The 24,958-nt window shown below is 33.0% G+C and overlaps 1 protein-coding gene and 2 long non-coding RNA genes across 4 annotated transcripts; 2 read left to right on the forward strand and 1 right to left on the reverse strand.

The window, feature by feature from the left end:
- The first annotated feature begins 9,437 nt into the window (after nucleotides 1-9,437).
- Nucleotides 9,438-10,697, forward strand: LOC123215754 (stress enhanced protein 2, chloroplastic-like). Its single transcript, XM_044635980.1, has 2 exons — nucleotides 9,438-9,882; nucleotides 9,997-10,697. The coding sequence occupies exons 1-2, from the start codon at nucleotides 9,565-9,567 to the stop codon at nucleotides 10,264-10,266; spliced, it is 588 nt and encodes a 195-aa protein (XP_044491915.1). The 5' UTR covers nucleotides 9,438-9,564; the 3' UTR covers nucleotides 10,267-10,697.
- A 925-nt stretch (nucleotides 10,698-11,622) lies between these two features.
- On the reverse strand, nucleotides 11,623-13,498 carry LOC123215573. Of its 2 annotated transcripts, none has more exons than XR_006502116.1 (3): nucleotides 13,203-13,498; nucleotides 13,058-13,110; nucleotides 11,623-12,247 (listed from the first exon to the last, which is right to left on the reverse strand). It is a non-coding gene; the product is annotated as an uncharacterized LOC123215573 (long non-coding RNA). The 2 variants fall into 2 exon arrangements; XR_006502117.1 differs by having other exon boundaries at nucleotides 11,623-12,256.
- An 8,393-nt stretch (nucleotides 13,499-21,891) lies between these two features.
- LOC123218090 lies at nucleotides 21,892-24,195 on the forward strand. The gene is made up of 3 exons (XR_006502624.1): nucleotides 21,892-22,232; nucleotides 22,307-22,468; nucleotides 22,842-24,195. It is a non-coding gene; the product is annotated as an uncharacterized LOC123218090 (long non-coding RNA).
- Nucleotides 24,196-24,958: the final 763 nt, after the last annotated feature.

Consider the following 24,958-nt stretch of genomic DNA (forward strand, 5'->3'; position numbering starts at 1 on the left):
ATGGGGTATTACTATGCACCTAGAATCTATGTACTGTTAGTTACTCAGGACGACCTTTATATTCTTAGCCTAATTCCTTTTCACTTTCCTTTATGTTGTTTTACACACACAAATGTGTGTCTATGGACACACAAGTGTGTCCCATTATTCCCAAACACACAACTACTCCTCATGGAACTTCCCCATGTGTTAATTTTTTACACACACGAGGCGTATGCCCTCGTAAGATACTATTTCACTTTCCTTTCTAAACTTATCTCAATGGTACCATTTTATAAGGTTATTATAGTTATTTCTCTCCTACATACAATCGTGTTAAGGTTATACATGGGAAGACCACATATCCTAGTTGACCGCTAATTAGTCAACAACATTCTATGCTCACTAGAACAATGGGAAAATTGATCTGAAACCTAGAATTTGTGCACATAGGTGTGTGTCCTATACTATGAGACCATGTGTCAACCTAGAATTCAAAACGATGACTTAGTTTTATTTCTCATTTTGATTTCTAAGCATTTTACCAATCTATCATTAGTTTTATCACTAAAACCACAATCATATTGTTTCTTTGTTTGCTAAGATTGTCAAATAACATCTATTTCATCATAACTCAAAGTTTTTGATACATATGCCTAAACTATAAGTAAGCATATGATTGGAAATCAAACACTTCTCTTATCTATGGAGATTAACCTAGCGAGAATCAGCATACCAACCATCATTTGAAGGTTTATATGCATTGCATAATCTCATCTAGCAGCCTTAAACATGCCAAAAGACTCACCATATAACCACAATTATCACTATGTATCAATTTACCCTCAATGTGCAATATGATAATGAACAACATCCTGATTATGTAACTTAATTAATATCATGGAAATTCTCATCATTAGGGTTCACAAAAAAATAGCAAGGTTTGAATTAAACCCTAATATAGCAAGCCTTACTTACCTCGATTCACAGAAAACCAATTACTCAAACAAACTTTATTTTCTCTTTTTTTCTTATTACCACATCATCAAAAATAAGTTATCAGAGCTACTGCATGGAAGCTAGATGATTAGTCTAGAAATCCCTCTATTCCTCTCTTAGTTACATGCATTTAGGGATTGGGATAATAATCTCTAAAATATAGCAATGTGTCTTTTATAAATTGAAACCGCATTCAACACATACACAAACATGTGTCCTAAAATTTGAATTTCACACAAATTCATCTTATCCAGTTGACATGGCATGACACACAGATATGACCTCACTATACACAGTCATGTGTTACCCAAAACCCATATTTTGACTTTTAAAATCATGTTAACTCATGCAAAAAAACTATCTTTTCCTTCAGACATATATATGGGTGTCACACTTACTCACAGACATCAATGGCCACTTAAATATAATATATAGGTATGGTAGGATTAAGTCGTTACTTAATCCAATATCATTCAATCATTAATACAAATGTGTATATCAAGAATGCCCTAAGATAGACAGAATTTTATGCCTCTACCTAAAAAAGATATTGTGTATTGAAATGAATAGATTGTATGGTATCCACCATGTTGATAGGTTAAAAGTCAAATCACTAAAACTTTATTGGTTGAGTTGTCATTATGTCTAGCTAAAGGTTAGTCTTGGTTTGTGTATGAATAACTAATATATAATAGATTCGATACAAATTCATACACTACTAGCTCAATGAAATTCTTGATAATGGAAGATGTCTAGTTCAAATGAAATTCTTGAAAAAATCAAAAGTGGCACTAAAATCTTAGATAAGATGCTTGAATCTTAAAAAAGTGGTTAAATATAAAAGGTAGAGGTTATAATGGAATTAATCCTTTCACAAAATCATATAGGTCATTAAAGAATTCTTATTCATTGCATTTAAAATGCAAATTTTGTGTTTTTATTGGACATACTATTGAGAAATATCCAATTAAGAATGACAAACCATTCAAAATAAGAATGTTTGGGTTCTTAAAGAGATAGTGAAGACTAACCTAAGTAGACCCAAAACCATTTGGGTACCAAAGATAACTTGAATTTCTTTATAAGTATGTCCTATAGTATTAGAATCAAAGAATTATCAAATGAGTGGTTGTAGAAGGCACATAACTAGGTTTTAGAGATTGTACACCTAACTCAAAGTTGAAAGGAAAATCAATGAAGGTGACAACTCCAAAGTGAAGAATGTTAAGCATCAAGCAAAATCAAATATTACTTCTTCATTCAAAAGATATCTTGGATTATCAACCTATCTCAAATAAGTACCTAATGTTTTCAATTTAAGAATCATGTGCTCTTAATCGAAATATTAAATTGGTTGATTGTGTGAATATGAGTATATAAGTATGTTTGAGTGGTTTTGATGAGATACACAAGTTAAGGTAATCAAATGCTTCAATAGTTCTTGTTCATAAGTATACAATTTAATTTACTCATTTGATATTTGTTGATATGTGTTATCAAAGAAAGTTGTATAAATATGTCTTAATTTATATATTATTGGTATGTTTTAAACACGAATATGTTTCTGTTTGATTAGTATGTATTTATTGTATGCAAATTGATTGAACATATATTTTTTGGTATGTGTTTGCATGCATAATTGTATTTATAATGCTTAATGCAAATTCAAATCATATTGATTCAAACTTTTGCTCGAAATCAATCTCAACTTAATTTGCAAAAATCTTTCTCAAAAGGGATCAAAATATCCAAGGTTCGTATCTTATGGTATTTTGATTTGATGTAAAAATCACTATTTTCACAGCGTAATTTTAATTTTTAAAATTTTTTGAAATTCAGTTAACAAGCGATCATGCATCTTTATGCATGCCAATTCATGAAACTCGATCAACCAATTTGAGCTACATGTCATTCGTTTTACACTCAAGCACGGTTGTCCATGTGGTATAAATGCCCATGCGCATCTATTTTGAAATTTTTTAAAAAGGTGCATGCATGACCATGTACAAGCAGTACATGCCTATGCATATATTTAGGGCTTATATTTTAAATTTTTGTGAATGTATGGTCATCCTCACAACACTATGTAAGAAAACTTCGGCTTTTATTTGCATTTTCTCATGAACCCTAAGCCTAGTCTTACGATTTCTCGTCACTATAACCTCTATTTTTTTCAAACTACTTATTATTTTTCACAAAATCTTGCATTCAAGAAAACTTATCTTCACCAAAATCACTTATAAGCAGCTCCATTCATGCGATTTTGTCCTTTTCTTTTCAAGACAATCCATAAATTCCAAATAGCTGCAATGAAGAAAATACTTGCAAATTGTTCAAAGAATAACTTTAACATTATGTTCAGAAATCTAGTTTAAGGAAACAAGCTCGATGAAATCTAGCATAAAGGTATTCTCCATGGTCGTTTTTTGGGAATGAAAATTATGCATCAACTCAGTATTGGTAAGAGTTAGCTAGGATGATTAGGCAACGAAGATAGGAAACATTTTTTTTCATGGATGCATATATTTATAAAGACATAGTGTATGAATGTTTTAGCTCCTTAATTATACTTACTGATGCTAAGGAAAATGTAATCAGTTATACCATGAGATTTATAATTAAGAGTAATGAGTATAAGTTGAACTAGAAAATTTAGCTGAGTGGTTGGATTATGATTGTGATGGTATATCGCATATCCTAAAAGACTTTATTTCAAATTCAGTTTGGCATGAATTAGAGGTAGAAAAGTTTATGACTCACACACATCCAAATCAATCATGTCAAATAGTTCGGTGTTAAGGATATTGTATTGTATGATTCCTTAGCATTGGTAGGTATAATTAAGGAGCTAAAACATTCATACACTATGTCTTCATAAACATGTAGATTCATGAAAAATGTAATCAGTTATATCATGAGATTTAGACTTATGAGTATTGAATACAAGTTGAACTAGAAAAGTTAGCTAAGTGGTTGGATTATGTGTGTGATGGTATATCAAACACCCTAAAAAACTTTATTTCAAATTCAGTTTGGCATGAACTAGGAGGTAGAAAAGTTTATGACTCACACATCTAAATCAATAATGCCAGATAGTCTGGTGTTAAGGATATTGCACTGTGTGATTCTTACACTCTAAATGCAAGAAAAAAAATACTAATGGGCATGTTACAGTTTGGGATATGGTGTTAATGGAGGTGATTATCCATTGTAAAAAAGTAGTCACTACTAAATGGTTAATTTGCAAGCTGCTAGAAATTAGAGATGATTGATGTGAGATAGTGTTTGTCATCTTGATAAATTTTATTACTTTCAAGTTGGGACTTACCTTTGATGATGATGATAAAGAGTAACTGAAGAAATTTAAGGCAACTCACTGGTTAAATACGGATACTTTATTTAAGATAAGGATGATAAAAAAAAAGTTGATAAATAAGTGGTGCTTGGTGGATGTTGGGGGAAAAGAAAGGGAAAAAACAAGAAAAACAGAAGCTTGGGAGGAGCCAGCTGAGCCTACTAATCTCTCTATGCTCGAATCAAGTTCAAGACAAATGAAACGAGTGAGAATCGATATAAGGGTTAAGGATTGGTCCTCGAGTGGTGTGGACTGTATCATCTAATATATGGAAGGGCAATTTGATGCTTTGGAGTTGAGATATGATACTATGGGTGTAGTGTTAAGAGAAATGGATGGATGACCTACTTGTGTCAAAGAAAAAGTCACCTACCTCAGCAAAGACTTTTATAAGTATAGTAATCGGTTCACCGGGCATTGAGATGATATTTCCCCTCTTCAACCATGATGACTATTTTCCATGCACTTTACATTTTTTGAACTCATTTTGCATCTAATATCATCTTTAGAAACATCTATATGTTGTTATTTAACCTTGTTCCATTATTCTTGTTAATATTTGTTTTAATGCCTTTGATGATATGGTTAACTTGGTATTAATTTTGGAACATTGTGCAAATACCTTATTAATAGTAACTTTGTTTAAATAATGGTATATTGATGATGAAACCACTTCTTGTTGAAATGGTTAAGTTGGATATTATTTTTTTGCTTGGACATGTTGATTATTATTTGAATGGTTGATACCGAGGTATATTGATGATATTTTGGATAAATGTTGAATGTTTAATCGATAATGGTTAAACGGTTGAATGTTGAATTGATACTATTTTAGTTGAATGTGTGATATGGATATTAACATGAATGATGGATGTTGATGAATTTTGTTTTCTTTTTTTAATGTCTCATGAAGTTAGTATATGCACCTAATTTGGTTTGGTAAATTATTGTATCTGGATTTATCGTTGTTAGCCTTCATTAGCTTTATTTTGATTAATGCTAAAAAGGGGTAGAGATATGTTAAATGCATGAAACCATGATTAATACCGATGTGTTAAATTATTAATAAGATTATGAACATGTGACTAAAAGAAAAAACGACAAAAGGGGAACATAATTTGTGAAGACCATGCAATTTCTTTTAAACATGTTATGCAAACTGTATCTTGATTTATTGTTGTTAGCCTTCATTAGCTTTATTTTGATTAATGCTAAAAAGGGGTAGAGATATGTTGAATACATGAAACCATGATTAATAACTACATGTTAAATTATTAATAAGATTATGAACATGTGACTATAAGAGAAAAGGACAAAAGTGGAACATAATTTGTCAAGACCATGCAATTTCTTTTAAACATGTTATGCAAACTGTAGTCTTAAAAACTTGGTAACTTTTGCACAAAATTGTTAAAGTTAAGGAGAGTTTTTAAATTGCATTTTTCACATGTTAAAATTTGATTCAAAACTTGAAAAATGCAAATACAAACTCAATGCACAACCATGCATTAAAGGAAAGACACCAATCCATTTACATTTTCAAGACAGTCATGAAAAAAATGTCATCGTGCATCTTTAGTCGTTCAAAATCAAGCTAAGTCAACGTGGGCAAAAGTCAAACAGAAAAGAACACTTGTGCTTTAGAATGAAGGATTCTCATGCATCATCAAAAAAAAGTCACAAGAAGTTTTCCTCGTACGTAAGTCGTTATGCATCATAAAGAAGTGAAAGAAAAATCCCATGAACGCTCGTGACAAGGCCAAGGATACCCATGCGTTAGCAAAATTTCAATTGTTCAAGTCTTCATTCATACTCAATGTTTATGACTTTGGAATTCTGGAAGGCCTTGAGGTATAAAGGGAGTAATGAACATGCATTGGAAAAAGACACCTATTTAGATGTGTGGTGCGAAAAGAAAAATTGATTGTTAATCTAACCAATGTTGAATTTGTCTAACAAGGTGATTCTCTTGTCTAGGACGATTGTGCATCAAGCATGCACACTTGTGCACCAGTGTTTTTCACAAGGGAAACATATCTTTCAAATGCAAATAGATAGAAATCTCTATTCAACAGTCATATCGACCATTCCGACTATCTGAAACTATAAATTAAAGCTCCTTTGAGTTGGAAAAAGTTAGAGATTATACATGTGAAATCATATACTCTTATTCTCCTCCAAAAATTCTTTCCTTAGCTTATAACTCATATTTGAGAGAAAGTTGTGTGCTTACTCTTTATATCAACCTTTGTAGAGACATTCTTAGTTAAGATTTTCTATATTAAATCTTTGTTGGGTGAAATCTTAGAAAAACTAATGTATTAGATGTAATTTTGAATTAACTAGTGTATTTAAGTAAATTCCTAGAGAACTATTATAAGGAGGAGATTCTTTATGAGTGAAACTTCAAGTCAATTGCTTTAAGAACTAAATGTTCGAAGTTTGGAAGAAAAAACCTTGAACCACAAAAATTCAAACCACTATAAATTTTGACCATTTCTTTCCATCTCTATTTACTTTGTTCATAATGTTTATGTTGTGTGGTTTTAGTTAATTGTTTGAGTAAAAGTTTTAATTTGTATTAATTTGTAAATAATCCTATTAACTAACCTTCCCCCCGTTCCCACCCAAGATTATACTAGTCATTCAAGTGTTTTGAAACACATTAGGAAAACCATTAAGGTGCAATATGCCTACATGTACCCACACGAATTGCATAATCTTATCTACTACAATGAAAGGGAAATATACGTTCTTTATTGACTGTCCTAAAAAGATAAACAGACACTCATCTACCATATTATCTTTCTTCAAAGAAAAGTCAACACCAAAACTCTTTTCTTCTATCATAGACAAACATGTCACAAGAAACAGTATGTTTCAACCTACAGAAGCAAAACTAGTCAGTTAGCTAGTGATGAAAAATTCTCAAAGTTAAGTGACTCACCATTTTACGAACCGGTGTCAAATGAAGCTTTTAGAATACCGAAAAACTTAGAAACATTTGAAGCATGAGAGACTTAGGCCAATTGATCTCGTTTTATAGCCATATTAGGGTAAATAAAGAATTGATGCAATTCCAAGACACACGTTAACATCAATTTTCATAGAGAAAAAAAAAATGATTATAGTATGACCTAAAGCGCACGAAGAAATAATTTTGCCAAGTAAGAAAGTACGATGATCTCATAATCTCCACATGACATCAATCTAAGCAAGCAGAGAAAAAAGTTTTCAATGGTCTCATTCACACCAAAAATTGGAGACAATTATTATATGATAATTCCCTACCTATAGAATGTCTACTCAAGAAGCAACCAATCGGAAGAAGCAATAATCATGCGTCGATTAGCAGACATACATCCTCCAATCAAATAATGTGTCTCGTCAGTAAACACCCACTCTATGTCATATGCCCAAGATAAAAAAATAATAACTTTATGCCTAATTAAACCTGACAAACAGGGGGGCCAAGCCATGTGCAAGCTGGGTCAAAAGAGGTACAGATAATATTTTGGACACCACCCATACCCGGCAAGTACGGTTTACGTGTAATTATTGACTTATTAGGTTTAATATTTCATGTTTTAGTTATCCAATAAAATTCAAAGAGAACATTAATCAAATGTTTACTAAAACTTAACGGACAACAAAAATACCACCACAAAGCTCCTGCATTTCCATTAAAATGTCAATATAATTATAGAATGGATGATGAAATGCAAATGAATAACTATCTGAACTGAGGAAAAATCACAGAAAGATGGCCAAATGTCAACATAATTTGTTTAATTAACACCTAAATAGATGCTTTAATGGGTCCAAATATAGGAAATCGTGTTGTAAGCTCTCAAAGCCTTTATATTATAGCTATAAACATCTCATTTAAGAAGGAAATTTGTATAATATAAATGTTATTTATAGATGATTTTATATTATAGGTAACTTGCGAGTATATCTAACCCTCCTATAAAAATGAGTTTTATATAAATACGGATTTAAATATATATGAATCCAAAAATTTGAAACTTATACCTATTTTTTGAGTGAATACCCGTGGACAATTCACCTGTTTTGTCAAGTCTATATAATTAGTTTTGATCTTAATTCTATCATTAATGTAACCAATTAGAAAATTGATATTTAAATTTGATTTTAGAATTTTTAACTAATAGCACTACAACCTCTTAACTAAATCCTACATATATAAAGGATCACCAAAGGAAAAGAGAAAACATATGACATACACAAAGAGACACCTAGTATCTCTTATGCACCTAGAACTAGTTGTGTTTTTTCAAGTTTAATAGCAAAAGTACCTAGACCTAACAACAACTTTTGTGAAGGTTTTTCTCCACTTTTTAATTTCTTTTGGGTATTCTTTAATAATTTTTGTATTCATTATATATGAGTATTTTATTAAAGTTATTAATATTATAATCGCAAATATAGACTCTCAAATAATTAAACCCATGCTTCAAACTCTTTCTCTACATTTAACATGTATCCTTAAAGTAGACATAAATATCTTTTGTTAGATCCTCTTCACCGATACATAACCTAATTTGTAAAAGGGTTTGAACTGTGTATGTCATGTGACAATAAATTTCAACAACCAATGAATTTTTATCTTTTATATCGAAAGTATTTGAGAAAATATGAAACAACTCTTTACACAAGTATTAAAACGTTTCTTGCGATGAGGTGACAAATTAAAAAAATACTCTTATTTTATTTTTATTTTTATTAAAGAAAGCGTATCTATTTAGAGTCCACACACATCTCTTTCACCTCTTTAATATCGTCACGTTCAAATAATTTTCCATCCATCACTTCAATCTTCAAAGCTACCTCCATAAATCGTCAATAACACTTTCCCTTCACAGCAATGTCAACGACCCTAAGCTCGCCACATATCCACCAGCCCCGCCACGACCGTCGATCCATCATCTCACCAGCGCTAGCCGACGACGTGTATTCTTCAACTACCAGGAACAATCCAACAAAATCGATCACCCTTTTAAGCCCCACAAAAATAAAGACGTGTCACATCAAATTCCTTGCTTCAATATAAAATATTATTTATATTTAAAAAATATTATATTTTTTACATCAACGTGTCTTCAAAATCACGGCGAAGAATCCAACAAAAGCATTTAAAAAAGCCGAGATTCTCTGAATCTCTCTGTAATAAAAGACAAATCTCCTGAACTCCCTCCTCTCTCCTCTCCATGGCCTTGGTGGCGCGTGCAATCCACTGCCAACTGGGTTCCCAGAAGCCGGCGGTCGTCAGTCAAGAACAACCTGCGGTGAGTCCCGTCCAGATCCAGAGACTGAACATGGGCGAGGGTGAGAACGGGAATAATAAGATCGTTTTGCAGCCACGTGTGTGCACGTTGAGATTGTACGGTTCGGATAAACCGGGAGTGATGAAGTTGAGAAAGGAAGGTGAAGATGAAGTCTCAACGTTTTTTGAAACGCTGTCGGATTATATTGAAAGCTCGAAGAAGAGTCAGGACTTCGAGATCATCTCCGGCCGCCTCGCCATGGTTAGACATTATTCAATTAATTACCAGTTAGAATTATTTATTTCTATTCTTTCTATCATCAACAGAAGTTCGACATTTTATGGGGCGTTATGGATTAATTACTCTGTTGTTCAGATTGTGTTTGCAGCAACAGTGATAGAGGAGGCGGTGACCGGAAATTCGTTATTCAGAAAGATAGACGTTGAAGGGATTGCAGAAGCAGGAGGAGTGTGTTTGGGAGCTGTAATATTTGCTGCCATTTTTGCCTGGTTCTCAAGCGCTCGAAATCGAGTAGGTCGGATGTTTACTCTAAGCTGCAACACTTTAATTGATTCACTGATAGACCAGATTGTTGATGGCCTTTTCTACGAGAGTGAGATCAACGACTGGTCGGATGACATTTGAAACCCTTATATATTAACATAAACATTGTATCTATTCGATCAACTATGTGTGTGTATATATATACAAATATATATATATATAGAGAGAGAGAGAGAGGAAGATATGGGTTCCCCTTTTTGAAGGTTATGTGCAATGTATGGTATTGATAACATACATGTACCCCTATTACTGGTGTCGTCGATCTAGTTAACAAGTATGATCTCTTGTAATGTAGAAGAAGATTTTGAGTAGATTGAGAAGGTTTTGGGTTGGAGTAAGATGATGGTTTCATCAAGATTGTGGAGATTTCGAGTTTGTATTTGCGAAATTGGGTTAGGGACTAGGGGAGAAAAAGATTTATCGATATGAGATAGTATTGTACGCTTTAATTACTATATATATACACTTTGTGATCAGCTCTTAATGCTTGGTAATAGAGATTAATTATGTCAGATTACGAGTGGACTCTGTCATGAATCAAACTCTTTTAAATCGGCCCTCACCTTTTTGCAGGTAAATGTGGAACCTACTGACAATTGCACGGTAACCAAAAAACTGAATAAGACTTGGAAGGAAGGACTGACTTCAATAATTTTTCAGTTGAAGATAAATAAAACCGAACAAATAACCAAGACTTTAAATAGACACTCTCCACCTGGTTGTTATCGCACGTACACATGATTTCCTAATTTTTCTTACACTTGGTGGACAACTCACTACTGTGACCTATTATACCTTAATTATAAAACTAATATCCAAGAAACACGAAACCGAAAAATTACAACGGTGAAAAGAAAAATCCACACTTGAATTATTTCTAACATTTCCCCCCTTTAATTCAAAGGAGGGTTTCAACACCCATCATTGAACGAAACTTGATTAATTTAGCTTCAATTACAGCTTTTGTGAGAATATATGTCGGTTGCTCTTCATTGTTGATAATTTGCAGCTCCACAATATTATTTGCAACCATTTCTCGAATGAAGTGATACTTTGTCTCAACATGTTTTGTTCTTCCTTGTGGAACCAGATTTTTGGAGAATGCAATTGCCGATTTGGTATTGCAAAAAATCACACTTGCTTCATTTTGTTTTAGCTTCAAGTCTTCCAAGAGTCTCCTAATCCAAACAACTTGACATGTTATGGTTGTTGCAATTGCATATTCATAGTCCTCAACTAAGCAAAACAACGCAACTCTTTCAAGCACTGGAGCAGAATATGTAGCTACAACAACTTGACATGATGTGGTTGTTAAGTTGTTGCAGTTACATACTCTGCTTCAGTGCTTGAATGAACTGTATAGTTTAGCTTCTTTGTGAACAACGAAAAGGCTACTAAAACTGGCAGACAATCAACACAATAGGTCACACAACAAAGGATCCAGAAAGCACACCCAGCAGTATACAAATATTAGAAAGACCGTATAATATCATTCATTCATTTACAAAGTGAAAGCATTTTGATTGTAACAAAGCAGTATCCTAGTTGGAAATGGAAGCTAATAAAATTAATCAATAATTACAAGGAACGTCACTGGTTTAATCAAAATAAAGAAATAGGAAAGTCTTGACTTGAGACAATGAGTACTGGCAGAAGCAGTCAAGCAGAACCAGAAACTGGCAGCCAATCAACACAGTCGCTCACACAGCATAATTTAACCATCGAGCACAGCTCAATCCAACAATTACTGCAACAGAAAAGTCACCCATCTGCTGTCCCAGAAAATGAAACACCATAGACAAACGACACAATCATGATCAAAAGGAGAGCATAGCAGGGGAAATCCAAAACATTGAGTACAATCATTGCAATTGAACCCTTTTCTTTTACAAACAAATAAACAAGATTGAGGAGGCTGCACCAATAAATATACAAAAAGAGAAAAGGGAAATGCTGATATTTTCCGGAAGGCAAAACAGAAGGCCTCACAACTGCAGCAGCAGCAGAATCACAACAGAAGGCAAAACAGAAGCCCTCAACCCAGCAGCCAAGCAGCACAAACCTGCACTATCTACAAATAAACAAATCCAGAATCCAGCGACTAATCATCTGCAACAACTTGACATTTTCCAGACCAGTAGTTATCAAATTTAATATGCCCTGAAAAACATTTATTCATTTGTATACTGGTTTGCAATATTCATTTATATACAAGTAGTTGAATGAAAGCAGCAGGTTTGCTTGTGATTGAAACTTTGAATTTAATATACCGTTTTGAATAAACTTTCAGGTTAAAAGAAACTTTGAACCACTGATTTAGCGTACCCAGCCTATATATTGATGCGTTGCCTAATGTTGGGGCGTTTGACAATTCAAAATTAGTAATCAGTAATGGTAATTTTAATAACCATTTTGTTCACAGAAGATTAAAAGAAAATGTTGCAAAATAATTTTCATAAGCAAAAAACGTGTATACATTCAGTTACTTTGTCCCAATGAGGAATGTACAAAAAAATATAAATTATAAACAACAAAAAAATACAGCATTTCGGACCATACTGCCTCATTCCCCTTGAGACATGGCAGGTAAGAGAAACAGGCAGCCGTCATTTTTAATATATATTTTAGTTTTATAATTTCTTCCTAAATTTTAATTTTTTTAAAATATATAACTTCACATTTCTATTAATATATAATTTTTAATTATTTTTAATTTAAAAAAAAACAAACAAACAAGGAATTATTCACTGAAGTTTATAGTAGTAAAAAAACAAACAAACAAGAAAGTATCAAATTACATACATTGAAGTTTATAGCAAGGCAGATTCACAACGTATATACACTGAATAGGGAAGAAAGTGGAAGAACTTACCGTCTATACCAATTTATAACACAAAAAATGGAATAACGGAAATTGGTCTCCGGCTGATAGCATGACGAACAGGGGAGTCAGAAAAAGTCGAAACAAAATAAACATAAACCCCAAAAAAAACTACTGAAGAGAGTGGAAGATCTACCCATTTCCGGCGCTGCTAGCATGATGAAAAGGTTAGTCCAAAAAAGTGGAAGACAATGGGAACAACGGATGCCGGTCCCCGGAGCCGCTGATGAATTGGTTTAGGGTTTGTTCTTCGAAATGGTAGCTCGCATATGAGAAGTTACATGAAAGAGAATTAAAGTTTCTCAAAAAGACCAATAGACGACTGTGGTCTCCGGCGTCGATGATGAACAGATTTCTCACAAACTATCTAATATGTTCATAGGGTTCTCATGATTAAGTATAGAACACTGATACTTTTATCATAGTTCAACTAATCTTAGGACAATTATCTATTTAATATAATAAATAAATAATATAAATGTCATTTTTGTTAATTAAATATCAATAATTACATTAAACATTAATTGTAATGATTGGCTATAGAACACTATCCTAACACGCGTGTCTATCGATTGGCTAGAACTTACTAGAATATAAAGAGTCTGATAATTGTGGTCCATAGATATATAAGCCAGTACCACAAGTCTATCAATTGGTAATGATATAGGACAACTAGGATTAGAAGGGAAGCCTAAAGAGTGGTCATTAAAGTGGGTATATTAATTCTCTTAAGATTATGATAACTTTGAATTGAGATAAAGATAACCTCAGTTACCAAAAAAAGGGGAAAGATTTGAATAAAAAATGTAGGATAGAACATTTATGCTTATTGAGTATTTTCTACTCATTCTCTTCTTCTGCATTTTGTAGGTGACAAGATTGAACTGATGTCAATGAGGAGACAAATCAGTGATGAAATGACATGCGAATGATAGACTTATAGACGTAGATAGTCATGACTTTAAGATTTGAATAAAAAATGTAGGATACATTGAGTTTAAGATTTGATATTATTATGTTTAGGGATGATTTATAAGACACTGGTTTTTATTTTTTATTAATAAATAGTGCTGATGAACTATACAAATTAAATGTATGCATGTTTGACTTTAGATTTATCAATTTAAATTGAGATTACCATTCATACATATTAGATTTTAGTAGCACTTTATCCCAAAAGATAAAATTTTTGGGTTGGGGTGTTACAGTTGGTATCATACCCTAAATTTTGGAAACCCGAGCATGTAGAACAAATTATGTGTGCTTGAAAATGACTCTGGCATGTCACATTGATCGCTCATGTATGTTTGTCATTGTAAGTAGAATTTAAATTCTTGCCATTTAGATTAATCATATCTTCATAGACTGTGGGTTTGTGAGTAGATTAAGAATGAGAAGGGCATGTAGATTTGCTAAAAATCCTCATGAGGATAACCCACTTAAGTCCCAAAACTCAAGGACTACTACACCGTATTGAGTGTTTAGGACATTTGAAACATCATCCATGAAGTGTTAAGGGAGCATTAGAATATTCCTAAAGATGAAAGTGGTTCGGTTCAAGCAGTTTTGGTGCTTAGTAAGACCGAAGGGCCCAATCTAAGAGAAGAGGCATTAGCCGTGAGAAAGACACAGTTGCATCAGATTTACAAACTACTACAACCCCACCAGCCATAAAAATTTACTAACATGAACTATCCTGCAACAATCAAGGAATAGACAGAGGCCTCGAGAGTGTCATGTCCATATTCACCATAATGGATCATGAAAGATGAGTTTTGGTGGATGACCTTATAATTGAAAGACGTCTCCCAATTAACTTGGACAAAATTCAAGAAGATTTTCGACGCTTAATATAAGGTTGTTGGCACAACTTTTACAAGAGATTAAGAGTTTCTTCATCTCTAGCATTGGTTGAGTTCTATGAAGGACTACACTAGGGCTAGACTCGAGTCAAGCCAGCTCGAGCTAGAGCTTGGCTCGGTCGAGCCTGAAACGAGTCGGGCTTAGCTGAGTTCGAGCTACTTGTCAGATTTTCTAATTAAAATTTTTGATACAAAACGACATCGTTTTAACCAATATATATTAAAAACGATATCGTTTTGATAACGAAAAACGAGCCAAGCTGAGCCGATCAGAATTCTAGCCCGAAATGAGCGGCTTTAGCCGAGCTTGAACTCGAGCCACCCATATATGAACCGAGCCGAGCTCGAGCTCAACTCGGCTCGAATCCAGCCCTAGACTACACTAAGCAATTCAACTCTCTGGTTATGTATGCTCCTAGCAACAACATTATAACAATAAAAATCTTTAATATCTTTTATTTTTTTAATTTGACAAAAAGAGTTTCAATTCATAAAATCTATATTCTCTTATTCAAATCAACAAATAAATCGACATTATATCACCCAAAGACATTCATTTTAATTTAATAACCCTTTTGGAACGACTTATAAAAAATATTTGTAATTTATTTTTTTTATTGGTGTTTTATAATTACTACTGACTTGAAGTTTGTTTGGTTTTATTTTTCACTCTGTTTTGTATTTTCTTTGTCTAGGCTTCAAAACTGATTCTAAAAACTCTTATTTGCCTCAAAATCATAAGCACAAAGAAAACGTGGTATACCTAGATTGGAGAAAGCAAGATTCAAAGTAAGAGTGGTTGCAATAGGCTTTTCACAAAGAGAATACATTCATTATCATGACGTATTCTTTTCTATTGTAAAGTATGCTTCTATTAGACTAATGTTATTTGTTGTTATTCTTTTTAATTTAGAGTTAGAACAAATGGATGTTATTATTGCCTTCTTGCATTGAAAATTAGAAGAACAAATATATGTGGAACAACCTGAGCACTTTGTGAAACCTGGTAATGAAAATAAAGTTTGTTTACTTCATAAAATCTTTATATCGTCTTAAACAATCTCTTAGATAATCGCACAAAAGATTTGATGATTTTGTTATTTCTATTGGCCTTTCCAAATGCACTTATGATCATTGTGTTTATTTGAAGAAAATTGAAAATTTGAAAGTTTTGTGTACTTATTGATTTATGTAGATGACATTCTTATAACTTTTAAGGATATGGATGCTTTACTTGATTTGAAATATATGTTGAGTTTTGAATTTGAAATGAAAGACTTGGGTCTTGCCAAGAGAATATTGGGTATGGATAAAAGAAGAAATAGAATAAAACATTGTTTAACTTTGTCAAATATGCATATATTATAAAAGTACCTGAACTATATCATATGATCAATGTTGAGTGTGTGAATGTTCTTATGGGTGTTCATTTTAGATTGAAGTCTGTTGGTTTGTTATCTTCTAAAGAATCTAATTTTATGAATAATATACCATATTCCAATATGATAAGAAGTCTAATGTAAGCAATGATAAGTACTAGACCAAACATAGCATATGCAATTAGTCTTATGAGCATGTTTATGAGTTATCTATGATAACAACTTTGAAATGCAACTAAATGGTTATTAAGATATTTCAAAAGTACATATGATTGTGGCTTGTTTTATGTTGTTGATGCTATTAGTCAAATTTTTGTGAAAAATTATTGTGATTTAGATTTTGTAGTTCATCTTGATAAAAGGAGATCTCTTATTGGTTATGTTTTTACCTTTGGTGAAAATATTGTAAGCTAGACATGTAATTTGTAACACATTGCAGCACTTTCAACAACTGAAGCTAAATACATTGCATTGATTGAAGTTGTCAAGGGGGGACAATGATTAAAGAGAATTGTTTTCGAGTTGAGACTGAATTCTAGAGGTGTTCAAAATAATTTGAATACCAAACCAAACTGATATTCGAATTGCATTAACGTTTTTGTCAATGTGGCACTGTTTCCCTAACATTAAATCTTGCTTTCTCTCTTCCCTATTTCTTTGCATTAAAGCACACAACTTTTTCTATTCCTTATTTCTCTTGCAAGTTGTAGTAGCCTGACAACCTCATTTTCTATACTTTTTCTACTGCACTTGCTCAGTAACCTTTAAGGGAAATTAATTAAATTAGGCACGACATTAGTCATGTAAACCTTTTCACACCCTTTAAGTGTGAAAAGGTGCGTCTAGGTGCAAAGAGGTGTGAATAAGTGTGAAAGGGTGCGTTTGAGTGCGAAGAGGTGCATGTAAGTGTGAAGGGGTGCACAAAAGTGCATTAGTGCGACCAAAATAACCTTTCCTTCTCTAGCAACGACAAAGCAACACAATCAATCTGGCAAAATCAATCACATTATAATCCAAACTAATAATACTCTAATCAGAACCTATCAACGTCCAAACGTCCAACGAAAATCAAAGCCTTAAAACCCATTTCAAATATTCCTAACTCTATTCAATGTTAACAATGTATAAGGAAACACATTTCACACCCTTTCGAAAAAACGCGCATCTTTTTGAAAAAATATGTACCCTTTTACTCATTTTCGCACTCTTTTGAAAAAATGGGCACCTTTTCACTCATTTTCGCACCATTTCAGAAAAATGCACACCCTTTCAAAAAAACGCATACCCTTTCGCATATTTTTGCACCCTTTCAAAAAAAAAACGTGCACCCTTTCACTCATTTTCGCACCATTTTCATAAAAACATGCACCCTTTCACTTATTTTCGCACCCTTTTGAAGAAAAAGTGCATTTTTTTGCTCATTTTTGTATCCTTTCAGAAAAACTTTCACCCTTTCACACCAGTGCACAACCCACACGAATCTTGTATAATTATGTTCATCATTTTGTAAAGATATGTAAATATCAACTATTACATCATAAATTAATCTATTTTTAATCTATAAATCCTAACCATTACTGAAAAATTAATTTGCATACTCTAAAAAATAAGATTTTCCAATAAAAATTACTTTGAATATGAGGATATTGGATGAATAGTATTTTTTAAATAAAATATACAATTTGCTTAAAAAGATAACACTACTGAAATTTTGCCGAAAAAGGTTCACGCCGCTAATTTCGTGCCTATTTTAATTAATTTCCCAACCTTTAATTCATTTTAATTATCCAACGATTTCAAGTTTTTTCTTTTTTTTAATTACTGGGAAATGCTTGAGAACTCATAGAGTTTACCACAGCTAAAGAAGATGATAAGAGCAACCTCACCTTCACACAAAACTGAGAGCTCATAAGCCTTAACAATCCATTTCTTTTCTTTGCAAAAGTCACCTGCCGGTTTATCTTGTTTTCTATCCTTCTCAGCTCCACTTTTTCCCTCCTCATCACTAATATATTGTCAGTTACCTGTTTTTAAATCTAAAAGTCAATTATAAAAACCAAAACAAAACGATTTAATTTTCTTTTCTAAATTTTTTCTCTTTTTTGTTTCTTGTTAAGGGCAAGAAGCTATTCTGTTTTCAATGATTCCAAGTTTGTCGATGATGATTTTAGCATTTTGATCTTGTCTTCTTCAACTATTTCGATTCCATTTTTTTTCTCTTTTGTTCTTCGGTCTATGTTCGATGACCATCAATTGTCTTTTTTAGTTGAAATTTCAGTCGATGGCGGTGACATTCTCCATTTTCATTAGTCTTCCCAGTATTTTCTATTACTTTTTTGTATTATACATGTTAGGTTTTTATCATACATTCAAAAGATGGTTAACTAAAAATTTGATTCAATTATTTGCTAAAATCGGTTTGGTTAGCAACCGGTTTTCATATAAAATTGGTTTGGTTTCGGTTCAGAATTTTCTTCGAACAAAAAATTTGGTTCAGCTCACAAATCCTTCAAACCAGTTCAGTTATCTGGTTTTGAACATCCTTTCTAAATTCTGGTCTTCCAAAGATCTTCATTGACTCATAAAGTGCTATCTATCTTTTCAAAAATTTTATATTTCATGAGAAAGCTAAACACATTGATATAAGGTTATATTTCATCCAGGATGTGTTGGTTGTCGGTCGAATTAGTGTGGATAAAATTTTAAGTAATGTTAACTCAATTAACATCTTAACAAGATCTGTGCATGTGAGTACGTTTAAGGATGCCTTGGATTTACTCAGTCTATCCAGTTTAATTGTGTTGTAGCCTGCAGAGAAATCTCTAGTGAATCAAGTAAGTTGAAGTCCAAGGCGGAGTTTTGTGAACTACCTTAGGTAGTTTGGTAATTTAGCAGTCTTGAGGGAGGTTTTAGTCATTATATACATGAAGGGCATTAACGTCTTTTAAGGGCCAGATTTTATAATTCCAGGTTATTAAAACCTGGGTTAGTTTTGCTAAACGCATTCCACAGCGTTTTCTTTCGTCTTCCTCTTGATTCTCTCTAGATTTAGCAATTCTTATCATCATGTCATATTTATATCGTATCAGTTTAAATTTTATATCAGAGATCTTTAACTTTAATTTAATCTGAATTAAAATTATGTCAAAATTTTTTAACCCTAACTCAACCTTTAAATATTTGAGTTAACTCAATTCGACCCAAATTTACTTGAAATTATCTACTGTTTTCACTTTTTAAATTGTTTTTACCATTTTAATATCTTCACCAAATTACCCTAATCTACTGTTAATAAAACACACAATATAACATTTTGTTTTATTTACAAATGGTATAAAAATTATATACTAAGACTTTTAAAATATATAAATAATCTGAGTAACTAAATCATATTCTTACTATTTAATGGTAATATAAAATATTTAAATAAAAATATAAAAAGAGTAAATACAACTATATACAATTGATAAAAATTTCAATTGTTATTGATGTTGTTCAACATTTCTATAATTTTTCTCTAACAAATTTTATTAAAATAACATTTCTACAAAATATTCAAGTCAATTTGGGTCGTATCGTATTATTTTTGTATAAACCTTAGCACTATCCAATTTAATTTTGAGTTATATCAAATTGATCTGAAATAAATATCGTGTAAGAAAAACTTACTCTAACTTGATTTTTTTCGTATCAGATTAACGGATCATATTAAAAATTGTCAGCTCTAATTCTCACTGTTAGGGTTTTTAGTAAATGCTTCAATCTGCTGTTTTCTCTTAATCCAGCAGTCTAAGTCCTTGAATAAGTGTTTGTAGTGGCTATGGTGCTTTGGATTTAGAGAGGATTTGCATATGTAATACTAGATTGGCTTCTGGTTCTATAAGTTGTACTCTATTCTTACTAATTAGTGAATTTTGTTAGGGGATTTCTCTGCTTTAGATGTTAGGTTTTGAGTTTGAAACCCGAACCAAGTACATTGCTATATTGTTTCTTGATTTATGATGCTTTCTTGATTACTGATGATTTTTGGATAGCTTTAACTGAGAACTTGAATAATATTCAAAATCGGTAACTCTGAATATTAACACTTTTGCATGTCTTGTTATTGCTATTTATCTGTTCTGCATTTATGTTCATTCGCCTCTCTCTAATTCTTTTCTGGTAATTACTGTACAGTAACCCATTAAGCATTCAAAAGGGGTGGATATTTTAGTAATAATAGTTACAAAATTTACTTTGACTGGAGTACACCCAAAATCGGTGGTCAAGTGCATTGAACTGTACTATTATGCTTTGCCTAAAATTGGTCCATAATTTTCTCTGTTGTTGCTCGTATGTAAAACTCTTCTTGTAGTATTAAGTATACAATATTAACCAGCTCATTTATTAACTTCGTGTTTGACTTCAAGACCCTCTTTATGATTGGACCTCCATGGGAGAAAGATGGATTTTCATGGTGGAGTGGGCGCTTACAATGTCCATAGTATTTTAACGGGTGACTTGAAGTTTTTGCAATGACATTCTGCTTAAACTGATATATTAGAATCACAAGTTGCGATGGTTGGAAGGTAGAAGGTTAAATTCTGTAAATCAAATTAGGTTATAATCTTTTGAAAAAATTGAATTTTCGATTTTAGATAGTGTTTTGATGACAGTAGGTCAGACCTGGAAAATCATTGTTTGAGGCCATCTGCAGAGCTGTTGGAAATACCAACATATAGCAGAAGATTTGTTATGTTTTATCTTATAGGATTGATGTGTTGCTTCTCCTCTTTCTTGCTATGTAGGGTATTTCCTGTGGTGGAATCATATTCCTTGCGGGAAGCTACTAAACCGTTTAGTTATCAGTGATATGTTCATCACTTGATATGTTTGTGTCTTCATGTACTGTCTTTTGATGATATTATCCAATCATCATGTGAAAAGGAGTTATCACTGAGGATGTAGTTCCGCTCAGGAAATCTATTGGGGCACCTGGAATGGCTGCTCTTCAGTTTAGTAACAGTTAGTTGTTAATTAATTGTACTACTGTCATTTCAATTTATGATTTTAAGTGATTATTTGAAGTTTGCTTGGTTTGATTTAGTCACTCGGTCTAGTATTTTCTTTGTCCAGGCTTCGGAAGTGATGCTAAAAACCCTCATCTGCCTCAAAATCATGAGTGCAATCAAGTAGTGTACACTGCAACTCATGATAATGACACGTTAAGGGTCCTTTTTCCTCAATCATCAGATAATTTTTTCTGGTTCTTATCGGAAAAATAATAGGAAAATTGCACATGTTGCCTCACAATCTTGACTGAAATAAAGTTGTTTATTCTAACACACAACGACATTATAGAAGTCCTTTATGGACTTGTTTCCCATATTTCTTCACCATAGGAAGGATAATATAAAATACCAACCTAAATGGATCATTGGCTGTTGACCAATTGATATCATTGAATGACAAACCATAGCTTTGTTCCATGATGATCTATAGCTTAATTCTGGTCATGCATGACAGATCAAATATTATAGTTTACGAGAAAAGAATAGTGGCTTGCGCTGATCTTCTGAACTTGACTGAAAGCAATCTCTCTTTCACGGATTATGAAACTTGGACCAGTAATAGTTATCATTTAATATCATAGATCATAGGCTGGTGGGACAACCTGAAGCAAGAAGAGAAGAACAATGTGAATGTCATCTTTTCTTTTCATTATTTCATCTCTTTAATTATCATGTGAAGTCTCTGCTGGCAGTTTATTACAAATATAATTATTGTTGCAGGTGCTGAAATCTCTTTTTTTAATTTAAAAAAGATGATATCCCTTGGGCACTCATCCAAGCTGATGTATCTTCCGTGGCCCAAACTGCAGTCATACCCATACAAGATATACTTCGGTTTGGGAATGTTGTGCAGATGAACATTCCGGCAACTCTGGTAAAAGATACATTGATACAAACGAGATGATGATCCATTGTGCCAAACGACTAAAATTGCTTGTTTCTGTGCAGATCTGTTTTGATTAGATTGGGAGAAAAAATCCACTTGAAATTTTCCTGGTCCAGTTAAGAATTTAAGCATGGCTTAATAGTGTTTGAGTGCCTGACTAATAATCTCTTAATGCAAGGGCTTCAAGAGAATACAGTTCATGTGCTTGACTAATAATCTCTCAGGTATGCATTTCTTCTCAGTATATGTCACTGAAGCTTAATGCTCTGCCTCTTTTGTATGATACTGTTTGGAAATTGGGGTTGGAGGATACCAAGCTCTAACACACAAGATAGCTTTATGAAACTCTTAATAATAAATTCAGTGTGGCCTGGTTGGACAAATGTAACATTTGAATTAATCTAACATTCTGAAAAACGGTAGGCAATCTAATTGTAACTAAACAGCATTTTCAATAGCTTCATTGCACTCTACACTTGCCTTCATTGTCATTGCTTCTAATAGAGCTTCATGAATTGCCTTGTTCTTTTTTATGAGTCATCCAGCAAACAAAACCTGCATAAATTCTGATTATTTTAACATTCATCAAATTCACAGAGCCATGAGTTTTGAGGAACTGGAACACGCAGCCCATCTGATAAGATTCTGTTGCTGGTCTTTGCTAAGCTGTTGTTTGCCTCTGTTGATAAATCTCTGAAGAAAGGGGGAAATAGAAAATTCAAGGTTTATGAGGAGATCCTGATTCTTATCTGATGAAAGCTCGGTCTTAAGTAAAGGGTAGTGAACCTGAAGAGTGAGAAGATTGGCAGATTGACCGACGGCTTATTCATATTGCAGGCCTCCTGCAGCAAGTCCAGCCATTGCTACATCTGCCAACCTGGAAGAAGTCACAACAGTTCAACAGCTATAAGGTAAGGATCCAACGCTTATATAAGTAGGGTGGATCAAAACAGATAACCAACAGACCCCAAGGAATTGACCCGAAAACTTAAGTTGCTCACATTGATTGAGGTATGAATTGAACAAAATCATAGTTCAAAGATCATTTTTAGAATAGCATTGAAGTAGCAAAAGCAATCAAATGGGTACCTGTCAAGTTCTTAGCATCAAGATGCCCGCTATATATCAGTTTCTCCAGCCTTTCATCAATGAGATTGACATTCTCTTTCACCATCCACTGAATAACCCAAAATAAGAAGGCCAAAGAAATAGGCAACTACCATTGAAAGAGAACATCATCTAGTTAGGAAGCAACCAAATGATACATATCATCATATTTTGATGCATTGTCAAAGTAATGAGTACTTAAGAAATGTGCCGCCACATGTTTGGCTACCCTCTCCAGATAGTCCCCCAAAAAACGACGAAAACCCTTGAATTGCAGCTTGTAGAAGGCTGCCAGAAAATTGACAGAACTCAGAAATTCCAACATCAAATATAAGAGTCTAGGACACTATTAACGAAATGCTACTGCGTAGCTTCGGTACGAAGAGCCCCCAGTCCTATACAGACAGTTGAACAGGTGAATAAAGATGAGAAATCTTCCCAAATTTCTAATATATGTTACCTCACTAGTTTTCTGAGGAGGAATTATCAGGTTTTCTGAAGAAGAGAAAAAAAAATGGAAGCTACCCCTGGAAGTTGACCAGCAAGAAGACCCAAAATCCTGTTGTTCCCACCACTGTGAAGAGATAAGCTGCCTGTATTACCGAAAGCCATCAAACATATGAACAGCCCTCTGATAGTTCAGAGGTATATTTCAATCAAAACGAAGAAAGTGCCGCATAAATTTATGCGAATTTATTGTACATGCATCATTTCTGACGCTAGGAATAGTCGAGATTTTCTGCATTTATCATTCCAAGAGATGTATGGTTAATGAGAAATTAATGAGTCAAACAACCTATTTGTTAAACATTTCGACACAGAACTACGATATATGTTCAAAGCAGTGGTGTGCAAACATTATTGATGTACATGTTTGCAAAAGGTTTGCAGAAATTGCTAATGTTTCATTGGCAGTTTCCCATAACTTCATACTCCTTTTAACTACCCTACGGAACGAGAAATACGGCTGAGAACTATATCTGTTGGCTCATTTCTCTTCATTCAGCCTATCAATCGCCTCCTTAGCTGCAATATTATCTTTCTGCACCAAAATGCAAATGCACAGCACACGGGGAAACTCGGTTTCACAATCTCTACTCCAATGTCATGTTAAGTAACCATTTAAAGGTCACCTCGAGGCTGACATTCAGCGCACTATAGCGTAGAAAAATACGAGAGAAGATATTATAAACCTTGGCGATTGCAGATTGAAGGGTGTTGAGATCAACACAGGTGCAGAAAAAAGGAAGATGTTAGAAGACATTCAAGTATGATTTTGGTTAATAAAACAGAGTAATTAAATACTCTAATAACATTTTATAGATAAATTTGAGTGATCAATAAAAAAATGTTTAATACATTTAAATTATGATCTAATATATCGGCTAGGTCCCCACTCTGAAAACTAATGTAGTATAGCCACAACATAGCTTACCTCATTGAAATTTGTTATTCGAAAGGTTTTTGAAGTGGAAGATTAGTCATGTTGAGAAGTAATTTCAACAGCTTTACGATTCAAATTAGAAAAATGCTTTACGATTCAAATTAGAAAAATATAGGGACATTTTGATATTGAACAAAGTATAAAGGTTTTAAATGAAATATTA

Source organism: Mangifera indica, chromosome 1 (genome assembly GCF_011075055.1).
Source record: "Mangifera indica cultivar Alphonso chromosome 1, CATAS_Mindica_2.1, whole genome shotgun sequence".
In the NCBI taxonomy this organism is placed as follows: Eukaryota; Viridiplantae; Streptophyta; class Magnoliopsida; order Sapindales; family Anacardiaceae; genus Mangifera; species Mangifera indica.